Here is a 13905-nt window from a genome sequence, read left to right as displayed (position 1 = left end):
ACTGTTCACTAACAGGGATCTAAACAAATCGGTGCACATTTAGAGAGAATTTTTTTTTTTTGTGCGTTTGGAACAATTCTGGGTAATTTTATTTCAGCTCGTTAAAACCAACACTTTACATGTTGCATTTATATAAAAGGGAGGGATGGATAAAGGGAGGGAGATCGCGAGAAACAAAAAGAGCATTGCAGAGCCCGAAAGAGCAGACGAGAGTCTAGTCAGTGGCAGAGGTCTAAGGCAGTGCTGAGTGTAGTTGTAGGATGAAAGTGCAGGGTGCAAAGTCCAAGTAGGAAGATAAACGTGGACCAGGTGGGCGGTTGGTGAGGGCCACAGCGCGGGGGGAGGGGTGACAGGAGGTTTTGGTTGCGATTGACCTGAACCGTTTGTCCGAGGGGACACTTTTGAAGACAGGGTGCTCGGGGATGAAAAGGAAGGGAGGAATAAGAGCATTGCAGGGCCAGAAAGAGGCAAGTTTCTCGCTCTCCCTCTAGTCAGTCAGGAAAAACCTCATTCCGAAGGTCAGAAAACACTCGCTGGCTGGCAGACTGGTGGAATTTCAACCCTTAGTTACTGCCAAAACATCTCCCTGCCTGCATCGCCTCAGACTCCGTGAGGGTTAGACTCAGAGTAGTAGTCACTACAAAGCCAGACTGAGGCCTGCATCATGCAAAACATTTAGTAAACACGATTCATTTTCCTCAAGTGGTAATGGATATTCCTACATTGATTAGGCCTAACATATACCGACAGCTTTTCCAAATACTGTTAATCAAGTCACGACATCATCGATGTTAACACAATGACTGGCTATTTGTTATAGTTTGTGTGTTCAGACAAACACTTGTTCTGTGTAAAAGCCCTAAGGTCAGATGTCCTACCGCACAGGGTTCTGTTTACCCTGAGCCCTGTAAAAACTTCTTAAAGGGGAATTCCACCACTTTTTAACCTCATATTCACCCCCTCCAGTGTCTACATATGTGAAAATGCACTTTTCATACACTGTAGTTTAGTTCAAAATATATATTTTTAAAGAGGTCAATACTGAGTCACCCACCTTTTTTCTTCTGTCCATTCTTCTGAGAGTCGTCGTCTCCGTTCTTCTCCTCTCCAGAGTCGTCCGACTTGGCCTTCTGGTTCTCCTTGCTTTCTTCGTTGGTGTCACGTTTCTCTTTCCACTCTTTCTTAACCACGGGCTTCTTGGGGGCCTGGGGAGTAGGTTAACACAAGGTACAATAATTCCAGCAGGTATTTTTTATTTTTTTATTTATTTTCTTCCTCTTCCAACAACCAGGTTTAGGAGCATCACTTAGTGTGCATTCCTAATGGCACCTTGTTCTCGATGTGGTCCCCGGTCAAATGTAACGCAATAAATAGGAAATAAGGAGCCGTTTGAGACTAACATTAAGGTTACAGGTCACAGGTCACCTACAGGTCACCGAGGAGAAACCATTCATTCCAATGATTCACAATGAGAAAAACAACACTACTTGAGAATATTTGTCAACAAATATTACATTTTGACGTTAGCGTAGCTGTGTGTGTGTGTGGGGGGGGTCGCCGCCCGCTGCTATAAAGCTCATTTCCTGCAATTCTACACATTTTGCCTCACGCCGTGTTCTATTGCCATCTGAGCGACTCAACCTTATAACAGAATCAACAGGGACCCGAATGCCCCGGACATTTTAGATTCTGACTGTCATGTTTTTTAAATTTTATTTTGATGATTGTTCGTTCTCAAAGATGATCTCAGAGGAGAAAGAAAAGAAGAAAAAAAAGATTGTGTATAAAAATATATTGGAGCAATTTAAAATATGGTTTTTAGTCGTTTACGGTTTACACTGAAAATGTTTCACCATTTTGAAAATGTATTGGGGGCAACAATTTAAACAGTAGCAGTGCGCCATTGCTGCTAGATGCATATAGGGGAAACACTGCATTATAAATCAAGTTGGTAGCAGCATGTGAAAAACTGTTTGGAAATCTGTTGCAGCTCAAGTTGACGACAAAGCCCATAATGCAATGCTCGCTCTCTGGGCTGGCTAGCTAGCTACACTACATGACCAGGTAGTGGTTGGTCCCCCCCTTCACTGCTAGAACAGCCTTCTGGGAAGGCTTTCCACTAGATGTTGGAACATTGCTGCTAGAACAGCCTCCACTCTACTGGGAAGGCTTTCCACTAGATGTTGGAACATTGCTGCTAGAACAGCCTCCACTCTTCTGGGAAGGCTTTCCACTAGATGATGGAACATTGCTGCTAGAACAGCCTCCACTCTTCTGGGAAGGCTTTCCACTAGATGTTGGAACATTGCTGCTATAACAGCCTCCACTCTTCTGGGAAGGCTTTCCACTAGATGTTGGAACATTGCTGCTATAACAGCCTCCACTCTTCTGGGAAGGCTTTCCACTAGATGTTGGATCATTGCTGCAGGGCCTTGCTTCCATTCAGCCACAAGATTATTAGTGAGGATGGGCACTAATGTTGAGCGGTCAGACCTGGCTTGCAATCGGAGTTCCAATTCATTCCAAAGGTGTTCAATGGGGTTGAGGTCAGGGCTCTGTGCAGGCCAGTCGAGTTCTTCCACACCGATCTCAACAAACCATTACTCTATGGACCTCGCTTTGTGCATTGGGGCTTTGTTATGCTGAAACAGAAAAGGGCCTTCCCCAAACTTGCCACAAAGTTGGAATAACAGAATTGTTTAGAATGACATTGTATGCTGTAGCATTACGATTTCCCTTCACTAGAACTAAGGGCCCTAGCCTGAACCATGAAAAACAGCCCCAGACCATTATTCCTTCTCCACCAAACTTTACAGTTGGCACTGTGCATTGGGGTAGGTAGTGTTCTCCTGGAATCTGCCTACCACTTCGCGGCTGAGCCGTTGTTGCTCCTAGATGTTTCCACTTCACAATAACATCACTTACAGTTGACCGGAGGGGAGCTCTAGCAGGGCAGAAATTTGACGAACTGACTTGTTGGAAAGGTGGCATCCCATGACAGTGCCACGTTGAAAGTCACTGAGCTCTTCAGTAAGGCCATTCTACTGCCAGTGTTTGTCTATGGAGATTGCATGGATATTTGCTCAATTTTATACACCCGTCAGCAATGGTGTGGCTGAAGTAGGCGTATCTACTAATTGGATGGGATGTCCGTATACTTCTGTATATAGTGTGTTGCTAGCTAGCTACATACACTATGTTGTGTATGTTACTATGTTGTGTGTAGCAGCTAGCTAGCTAGCTGCTACACACAATACAAGTCAATATCAGCATGAGAAGTAGCCAGCTAGTTGCAAAATCTCCTATATACAAACTGCACTATCAATTTAGGAGTCCACAATCTCACCATGTTCAACCTGCAGATCATGTGCTTCGCAGTAGAGATTTATTTTTAAACATTTGTTTGCCTACAGTTATGGGAACCTGTTTGCAATCCCTTTAGCGTTGCCAGCTAGCGCGCTCGCTAGCTACAGAGGTTTTGCTACTGCCGTCAAGTTGTGTCATCATATTTAGCCTAATCCACCATTTGCATTCTGGGCATTTGAATATAGTGCAGGAAAAGGGGGAATGTGTGGATATGACAAGACACATTTAAACAAAAAGTTTAGACACACGCGTGTTCGGAATTCCAAGATCAGAATAGGAAAAACAGCATTAAACTGCCAAGTCTTGACATGGCCAGAAAGCTCCCGAGACGCAGTTGCAGATCCTGTGTTTAAACACCTCTGCTCAATTAGTCATGCAGTGTGTCCATTTGAGACATTAAGTCAAATTAAAATGCAAGTTTAGTTCACTTGGGATGTTTGAGCTCACCTCGCTAAGTTAAATAACTTCTATCAGGGGGCACTTTGCATAGGAAGACCATGCAAATCATTCAGTTGAAGGGTTCGTTTGGCAAGACGAGGTGCCTAGTCATTTCTCACACTTGTACTATTTCAAAATGTCGGGTGTTTTTTCTTCTTCACTCCCTTTTTTCTTCATGTCGCAAAAAAAATGAAAGTAATCCACACAACAAACAAAAAAACAGTCAGATAGTGAGCAGACACACCCCTAACAACGCACTGGAATAGGCATGTCCATTCAAATGTGTTAAGATAACTCACTTGCTATACAAACCTTTGTAAATCACATTCAAATAGAACTGTACACTTTCCTGTATTTGAACAGGAACCAGAATAGCGGTTAACATTAGTAAGTATGAATGGAACTAACGGAAAACCAATAGCCTAAATGGGAAGTTAACGTCCACTGAGCACTCTGAAAAACTAATATAATGCTCATTTTCTTGTGTGGCCACAGCAAAGCGGATACCCATTTCTGAAGAAATACATGCTTCCTTTTGTGCGATTGGAAGTTAAATCCAAACCACTCATCAAGCTTTCCAATGGCTATGTTCACCCTACCAGCAGGCCGTTCCACCATCATACTCCGTCTGGACATCCACAAACTGCTTGTTGCACAGACCCACATTATGTATACGGTTGGACCTAAACCATTCTCATGCTGGGTCTCCATAGTTCTGTTCAACCCAGGAGTTTAAAAATTAGGGTCCATGCAACCATCTCGTCAATTATTACTATAATAAACTCCCCAGCAAGCTTTTTGATTGGTTAACGTCCCCCCCCACCACACTATCCTTTTGGTTCAGGTCATTCAGGTTCTACGGAAGCCAGGAGGCCGTGGAGGCTCCTAGACCAGGCTGCTTCAGGTCCATGTGAAGGGTGAACTTACTGGGGATCTCCGTGGGGAGCTCACCTCTCTGACCTGCCTGACAGGCATGGGGCATGACACAATCCCAGTCACAACTTCAATCTGAGCACAGGGGGGACAGAAGGGAAGGTATTTTAGGATAAGGGCGCAATCCCAATTACAGGATTGCGTCCTGGATGAAAATATATATATATATTTTTTTAATGCCATTTCAACAACACACACACAGACAATGATAGATGATGATGGTGTATAGGCGTGTGTTGCAATGCCATGTAGCTGAAGTGTGTATTGAAAATTGTATGGAATTCATCATTGTTATGAGACTCCTTATGACATGTCATCGAAAACTAACAGAGCAAGAATGCCGATTCATTCTATAGAATTTGTTGACCTTATATGGACAGAATTCTACAGAAAACATTCTCATTTTACAGGCATGATTCTAAAGAGTACACAAAATGCCACAGAATGAGAATAAAGGTTTGGTGTCTGGGGAGGGTTGTGATAGTTGAGGTGTGGCATTCTACATTCAGGCCCTCCACCCAACACAAACCTAACCACTGAGTACACAACCTTTAAGGGTTAACCTCAATTCCAACAAATTCTAGAAAAAATAAAAAAACACCTTAAAAATAACTGAACAATTCTCATAGGAAATTGTGGGCAGTGAAGTTGTCTTGTCAAAAAGATACAATGGCCCTTGGGGACATAGCTTTAGTTTCATTGCAGTACTGAACCAAAACCTTCAGACTTTCTGGGAAAAACAGCCAACCTAATTTCAAAAAGCTTTAAAAAGTACAAAAAATATCCAATTCTGATACCTAATTTTTCAAGTAACTGACTGATTTAGCAACGTTTGGAAAAGTTTGTTCGCCGACAACCCCCCCAGAATAGCAGCAGAGGTCCGTGGGTTATTGTGGGGATCCCTAAAAGGACATCCCATCTATAGGGACCCATCCAGGCCTGGTTATTCCTAGCCCTGCTCTGACCTACATCTCCTCAGGCCTGCGCTAGCCTGGCAGAACGTACGTAGCAGCCGCTCCTTGCCTCACACCCCCCCCCCCCCATCCCACCTGTCTAAAAAAGGGGTTTATACTTCGGTCACTCTGCCAGTGAGGAACTATCTCCCCGATCCCAGTTGTCAGAAATAGCCTGCAGGGGTATGCTACTGTAAGAGGTCACAAATGAGTTGCATCCTCTGTCCGTGGTACCCAGCACCTGAGGGAAATGAAGGTTGGATCATATGGATGCCTCAGCTGACTGCACTGCTACAGCTCAGAGTCCCTCTACCAGTCTCAGATGTGTATTTAAGCCTGCAGTGCTGAGTCTTGGAGTTCATGTTTGCCCTCAAGTCGATCTCTCGGGGTGGGGGTGGGGGTCCTATACCTCTCGGGAAGGGGTGGGAAGAGGGGATATTTTTCTGGTAAGGGGAAAGAGGTGAAAGTGTGCTCTCAAAATAGACTATTTTCTTACACTATGTAGAGAATAGGTTGCCATTTAGGACAACCCAATCATGCTATGAACAGCCTCAAGTAGTCCCACTGTGTAGACACCCAAGAGACAAAAGAGCCAGTCGAGTCACTTGTTTGAAAGCGGTCTACAATTACACCCCCCCCCCCCCCCACCACAAAACACCCACGGCAGCGTCATAATCGGGGGGGGGGGGGGGGATATAGAGAGCCAACTTTATTTACGTCTCATCCTCCTAGTGACTATTCTCCTCTCCTGTGTTGTTCCTAAAACTCTGCTTTTTTCCCCACCAATGAGGAGTAAGAACACATCTCCTGCTCTAAGAGGTATCAAACTCTGCATCTCCGCCTAGCCTTCACACTGTTGTTTCCCCACCAATGAGGAGTAAGAACACGTCTTCTGCTCTACGAGGTATTATTCATTGATAAGTCAAAGTGATTGGTTGAGGCTGTCTGTCTGTAGAGAGAGGTCCAGTAAACCTTCTGAATAAACAAGAGCTGCGTGTTCTCTAGTCTCCAAAACCCGACCCTGGGCAACAGCAGTAACTAGGATCTAGTTTCAATGACGGGACTCTTTCGTCAACTTGGGATAAGAAAAATATATATATTCTGGGGTTGGGGTTTCTCTTCAGACAGACAACTCTCTCAAACAAATAACGAGGCAGACATGCCAGAAAGTTGCGATTTCAAAACCCAAGTTTGCAGGAAAAATGTTAGTTTAAGTGGTTTAAGTGAAGGTCGTTGATGCCAACCAGCCACCTGTGAAATACACGCTGTAAAAACAGAAACTCCTTGATCTCCATCTTGCTAGCTACTATTTAATTCAAGCGGATAAAGGTGGTTCCTCTATGCCAAGCTTACCTTCTGTTACGTACAGATGTTTTGAGACAGAAACCTCTTCAGGAAAACCTGATATCTAAGATAGGCTGTGTGTTCACTACTACTGCAAACAGTACTGTACCCTACTTAACTGGCCACTGGTGTGTGTGTGTGTGTGTGTGTGTGTGTGTGTGTGTGTGTGTGTGTGTCTGTGAGCAGATCTCCGGGCGCTGAATTACCTGTGTCTCTTTAGTTGCGATCTCCCCTGGTGTTGGCCAGTTCATAGCATCTCCAAAATCCCCAACCTAAAAAAACAAGGAATGTAACACTGTTTAGAGAGTTTGTCCCGAATGGGAACCTAACCCCTATATAGTGCACTACTATAGCACCCTATTCCCTATATAGTGCACTACTATAGCACCCTATTCCCTATATAGTGCACTACTATAGCACCCTATTCCCTATATAGTGCACCACAATAGCACCCTATTACCTATATAGTGCACTACAATAGCACCCTATTCCCTATATAGTGCACTACAATAGCACCCTATTCCCTATATAGTGCACTACAATAGCACCCTATTCCCTATATAGTGCAATACTTTTGACCAAGGCCCATAGGGACAGAGAGAAAAAGATTGATGGGGCCCCATAGGGACAGAGAAAGAGAGAGAGAAAGACCAAGGGGGCCCCATAGGGACAGAGAGAGAGAGAGAGAGAGAGAAAGACCGAGGGGGCCCCATAGGGACAGAGAGAGAGAGAGAGAGAAAGACCGAGGGGGCCCCATAGGGACAGAGAGAGAGAGAGAGAGAAAGACCGAGGGGGCCCCATAGGGACAGAGAGAGAGAGAGAAAGACCGAGGGGGCCCCATAGGGACAGAGAGAGAGAGAGAGAGAGAATGACCGAGGGGGCCCCATAGGGACAGAGAGAGAGAGAGAGAGAGAATGACCGAGGGGGCCCCATAGGGACAGAGAGAGAGAGAGAGAGAAAGACCGAGGGGGCCCCATAGGGACAGAGAGAGAGAAAGACCGAGGGGGCCCCATAGGGACAGAGAGAGAGAGAGAGAAAGACCGAGGGGGCCCCATAGGGACAGAGAGAGAGAGAGAGAAAGACAGAGGGGGCCCCATAGGGACAGAGAGAGAGAGAGAAAGACAGGGGGCCCCATAGGGACAGAGAGAGAGAGAAAGACAGAGGGGGCCCCATAGGGACAGAGAGAGAGAGAAAGACCGAGGGGGCCCCATAGGGACAGAGAGAGAGAAAGACCGAGGGGGCCCCATAGGGACAGAGAGAGAGAGAAAGACCGAGGGGGCCCCATAGGGACAGAGAGAGAGAGAAAGACCGAGGGGGCCCCATAGGGACAGAGAGAGAGAGAAAGACCGAGGGGGCCCCATAGGGACAGAGAGAGAGAGAAAGACCGAGGGGGCCCCATAGGGACAGAGAGAGAGAGAAAGACCGAGGGGGCCCCATAGGGACAGAGAGAGAGAGAAAGACCGGGGGCCCCATAGGGACAGAGAGAGAGAGAAAGACAGGGGGCCCCATAGGGACAGAGAGAGAGAGAAAGACCGAGGGGGCCCCATAGGGACAGAGAGAGAGAGAAAGACCGAGGGGGCCCCATAGGGACAGAGAGAGAGAGAAAGACCGAGGGGGCCCCATAGGGACAGAGAGAGAGAGAAAGACCGAGGGGGCCCCATAGGGACAGAGAGAGAGAGAGAAAGACCGAGGGGGCCCCATAGGGACAGAGAGAGAGAGAAAGACCGAGGGGGCCCCATAGGGACAGAGAGAGAGAGAAAGACCGAGGGGGCCCCATAGGGACAGAGAGAGAGAGAAAGACCGAGGGGGCCCCATAGGGACAGAGAGAGAGAGAAAGACCGAGGGGGCCCCATAGGGACAGAGAGAGAGAGTAAGACAGAGGGGGCCCCATAGGGACAGAGAGCGAGAGAAAGACAGAGGGGGCCCCATAGGGACAGAGAGCGAGAGAGACAGGGGGCCCCATAGGGACAGAGAGAGAGAGAAAGACAGAGGGGGCCCCATAGGGACAGAGAGAGAGAGACAGGGGGCCCCATAGGGACAGAGAGAGAGAGAAAGACAGGGGGCCCCATAGGGACAGAGAGCGAGAGACAAAGACCAACATGACTTTATGCTGATCATATTAAAGCTCCACAACATCAATCAACAGGGTGTGGTCCAGAATAGGTCCTATTGTACAACAAAGGGAGAGAAAAAAAACATCCAAAACGGTGTGAATGAAGCACTTTAGAGGGTTTCTAATAATTTGCATACCAGGAAGCATGGCCTGTTTCTAAATACACACACAGGCAACGGATTGGCCAGCAGTAGGTGGATTATTACCTTTCCTCCTCTCCGAGGCCGGGGATTTGGGGCCTTCACCACCTTGGCCGGGCCTGTTGTGGGCGGCAGCTCTGTAGAAACAACAAAAAAAGATGGTGGATATCACAACACAGGTCTGCCTTGTACAGCCATCAATAAAGATGTCTACTTAACCTCTTGGTTGCGTCCCAAACAGCACCTTGTTCTCTATGGGGCGGCAGGGTAGCCTAGTGGTTAGAGCATTGGACTAGTAACCGAAAGGTTGCAAGTTCAAATCCCCGAGCTGACAAGGTACAAAATCTGTCGTTCTGCCCCCTGAACAAGGCAGTTAACCCACTGTTCCTAGGTACAAAATCTGTCGTTCTGCCCCCTGAACAAGGCAGTTAACCCACTGTTCCTAGGCCGTCATTGAAAATAATAATTTGTTCTTAACGGACTTGTCTAGTTAAATAAAAAAAAGGTTAAACATTTAAAAAATTATCATAAAACAAATGTAGTACTCTACTGTGGATCAAAACCTCTGGACAACAGTAACACAATGCATAGGGAACGAGGTGCCATTTGGGAAGCAGACCTGGGTCGTCGTTGGGAAGCAGACCTGGGTCGTCGTTGGGATTTAACGACGACCCATCAATTCTACTAGCAGAGCAAACTAGGAATACGTTGTGGGATATCCGTTGGCAGAGGGAACGCCTTCCAGGTCAAAGCGAGTCACCGGCTCACAAATGGCTCCCTATACTCTCTCTCTCTCTCTCGTGGACCACTTATTCTCCATAAAATTTTTAAAAAAAGGCTAATTCTGTGCACAAAATGGTTTTTCCTTTTTAAGATGTCCTACATTGTAGAACAATAGTGAAGACAAAACTATGAAATAACATTAAGGAATCGTGTAAAAACCAATCAAAATATATTTTATATTAATATAATATACAAGTACCCTTTGCCTTGATGACAACTCTGCACACTCTTAGTGGCCATTATTGAGCCTGTCTGATATCTCATTTAGGAGGTTATAACAGGCCATTATTGAGCCGGTCTGATATCTCATTTAGAAGGTTATAACAGCCCATTATCGAGCCTGTCTGATATCTCATTTAGGAGGTTATTACATCACATTATGAAGCTGCTAAACCTTCAGTTCTCCATAGGTCAAAGGTTAAAAGTAGTGTACTATATAGGGTATAAGGTGCCATTTCAAATCAAATTTTATTTGTCATGTGCCAAATACAATGTGTAGTAGACTTGTGAAATGCTTACGGACAAGCCCTTACCACTTATTTTTCATAAAACCGCATTGTTGGTTAAAAAAAAAAAATATGTAAATAACAAATAGTTAAAGAGCAGCATTAAAATAACAGTAGCGATGCTATATACAGGGTATTACGGTACAGAGTCAATGTGGAGGCTATATACAGGGTATTACGGTACAGAGTCAATGTGGAGGCTATATACAGGGTATTACGGTACAGAGTCAATGTGGAGGCTATATACATGGTATTACGGTACAGAGTCAATGTGGAGGCTATATACAGGGTATTACGGTACAGAGTCAATGTGGAGGCTATATACAGGGTATTACGGTACAGAGTCAATGTGGAGGCTATATACAGGGTATTACGGTACAGAGTCGATGTGGAGGCTATATACAGGGTGTACCGGTACAGAGTCAATGTGGAGGCTATATACAGGGGGTACCGGTACAGAGTCAATGTGGAGGCTATATACAGGGTATTACGGTACAGAGTCAATGTGCAGGGGCAGCGGTTATGTGCGGGTGGGCAGTAGGAAAGCAGTCACAGTCAACTCTTGATTCAGGCCTAAGTAACAGCATGGGAATGTCTGAAAGTATGTGCTCTGGCAATACTGCAGAAACTGAACCACTAAAACCACAAAAAAAGACTGCACTGTGTTTTAAGTTGAATTAGGACATACGGTGAATGTACTGCACCTGACCGGAACATTCATCCGATTATGTAGACCATACTGTACTCTACCAAAGCCTGTCCATTGTGAACCGGGAGGGCCGTGAAAGTAGTCGCACAACTGACGAACATAAAGAAGCATTGAGCTGGTGAGGTTGTGTAGCACGCTGCTCAGCTGCTGGGCTGTTGACAACCCATGCAAATCTGTATAAATCTCCTTACTGGCAATCATGGCCTCGGACAAAGCCAGACACACAGTGAGAAGTTTTTAAAAGACTCAAAAATTAACTCAGCCAAAGCAACTTACTAAAAAAAAATTGTGAACAGAAGTGTGTGTGTGTGGGGTGGGATTTCTGTGTTGGGCCTGCCCTCTACTTAGAGTTATGATTTTCAAACTGTAGCAGGACATGACCTCTGTGCTCACTTCTTTAAAAATCAGCTTGTATGCATGTACGCATGCACAGTACATTGGGAAAGTATTCAGACCCCTTGACTTTTTCCCCCACCAAAATAAACAGAAATACCTTAATTACATAAGTATTCAGACCCTTTTGCTATGGAGACTAGAAATTAAGCTCGGGTGCATCCTGTTTCCATTGATCATCCCTTGCGATGTTTCTACAACTTGGAGACCACCTGAGGCCAATTCAAATGATTAAACAGGATTTGGAAAAGCGCACACACACAAAATTCTACAGCATTGATGGTCCCAAAGAACACATTGGTCTCCATCATTCATTTGGAACCACCAAGCCAAAGCCACTTGATCGGCTATGAAAAGCCAACTGACATTTACTCCTGGAGGTGCTGACCTGTTGCACCCTCTACAACCAATGTGACAATTATTTGGCTGGTCATCTATGAACATCTTGGTCATGTTCTGTTATAATCTCCACCTGGCCAGCCCTCATAGCCTGGTTCCTCTCTAAGGTTCCTGCCTTTCTAGGGAGTTTTTCCCTAGCCACCGTGATTCTACATCTGCATTGCTTGCCGTTTGGGGTTGTAGGCTGGGTTTCAAAAAAAAATATGTTTTTTCTTTGTCATTATGAGGTATTGTGTAAATTGTTACATTAAGACTAACGTAACAAAATGTGGAAAAAGTTGAGGGGGTCTGAATACTTTCCCGAATGCACTGAGTACCAGTCAAAAGTTTGGACACCTACTCATTTAAAAAATTTTTGTTATATTTTCACTATTTTCTACATTGTAGAATAATAGTGAAGACATCAAAACTATGAAATAACACAAATGGAATCATTAAACAAAAGTATTAAACAAATCAAAATAGATTGTATATTTGAGATTCTTCAAAGTAGCCACCCTTTGCCTTGACAGCTTTGCACACTCTTAGCATTCTCTCAACCAGTTTCATGAGGTAGTCACCTGGAATGCATCTCAATTAACAGGTGTACCTTGTTAAATGTTAATTTGTGGAATCTCTTCCCTTCTTAATGCGTTTGAGCCAAATCAGTTGTGTTGTGACATGGTAGGGATGGTATACTGAAGATACCAAATAGGGCTAAAAGACCAAGTCCATATTATGGCAAGAACAGCTCAAATAAGCAAAAGAGAAATGACAGTCCATTACTTTAAGTCATGAATAATAATAAGAGACTTGCTTTGGCCAAGAAACACAACCAAAGGACATTAGACTGGTGGAAATCTGTCCTTTGGTCTGATGAGTCCAAATGAGATTTTTGGTTCCAACCGCCGTGTCTTTGTGAGACGCAGAATAGGTGAACAGATGATCTCCGCATGTGTAGTTCCCACCGTGAAGCATGGAGGAGGAGGTGTGATTGTGCTTAGCTGGTGACACGGTCTTGTGATTTATTTAGAATTACAAGGCACACTTAACCAGCATGGCTACCACAGCATTCTGCAGCGATACGCCATCCCATCTGGTTTGCGCTTAGTGGGACTATCATTTTTTTCCCAACAGGACAATGACTCAACACACCTCCAGGCTGTGTAAGGGCTATTTGACCAAGAAGGAGAATGAATGAGTGCTGCATCAGCGCGACGGGTACATGGACATCCCAGCCATGAACCTTCCCCCTAACCCGGTCGACGCTGGGCCAAATTGTGCGCTGCCTCATGGGTCTTTCGGGGCAAGAAAACACAGCCCGGGATCGAACCCGGGTCTGTAGTGACGCCTCAAGCACGGCCTTCGACTGCTGCGCCACTCGTCGACAAACCCATCTGTAGGATTCATCATATTCATCTTCACCTCTGAATAAAAGACTGTGGTTACCAAACATAAAAAGGAGAAGCCGAGCCAACTGGGCCAATCCAGAGCGGCGTGAGGGCAAGGCGGAACTGAACTCATATGCACCACACTAAAGATTGACTATGACCCTCTCTAATGACCTCCTGACCTTTTTGATAGGGGGTGGATTACCCGAGAGTTCCACAGTCGAAGGTAATGGCTGTCAAAGAACGTGAACGCTTCTGACCTGATGAATTGGGCAAACAGTTGTGCGCAGGGTGAGGGGGGGGGTTATGGGGCCTATGTTGATTGCCATGTGCTAACAAAATGGTTTCCTCAACTATTTACTAGATAAAAAGGTGTTGACGTCCCGAAAGCTACATCCCCACATCGTTTTCTATCGCAAGAACTCATGCCAGAGCCCAACTAAGAATGTTCTTTTATT

At 45.3% G+C, this 13905-nt stretch overlaps 1 protein-coding gene across 2 annotated transcripts in view; it reads right to left on the bottom strand.

The window, feature by feature from the left end:
• Positions 1 to 13905, bottom strand: part of larp1 (La ribonucleoprotein 1, translational regulator) — a 56611-nt gene that overhangs the window by 31000 nt on the left and 11706 nt on the right. Inside the window, exons 2-5 of one of the 2 annotated variants that reach the window (XM_031808508.1) lie at positions 9354 to 9424; positions 7241 to 7306; positions 4732 to 4812; positions 1055 to 1205 (exon numbers count right to left, since the gene is read on the bottom strand). In XM_031808508.1, coding sequence (XP_031664368.1) covers positions 1055 to 1205; positions 4732 to 4812; positions 7241 to 7306; positions 9354 to 9424 — 369 coding nt within the window. The remainder of the gene's footprint in view (positions 1 to 1054; positions 1206 to 4731; positions 4813 to 7240; positions 7307 to 9353; positions 9425 to 13905) is intronic. The other variant, XM_031808507.1, reaches the window with a different exon arrangement.

The sequence above is a fragment of the Oncorhynchus kisutch genome, linkage group LG28 (genome assembly GCF_002021735.2).
Source record: "Oncorhynchus kisutch isolate 150728-3 linkage group LG28, Okis_V2, whole genome shotgun sequence".
Taxonomy (NCBI): Eukaryota; Metazoa; Chordata; class Actinopteri; order Salmoniformes; family Salmonidae; genus Oncorhynchus; species Oncorhynchus kisutch.
This window is presented reverse-complemented; position numbering and strand designations above follow the sequence as displayed.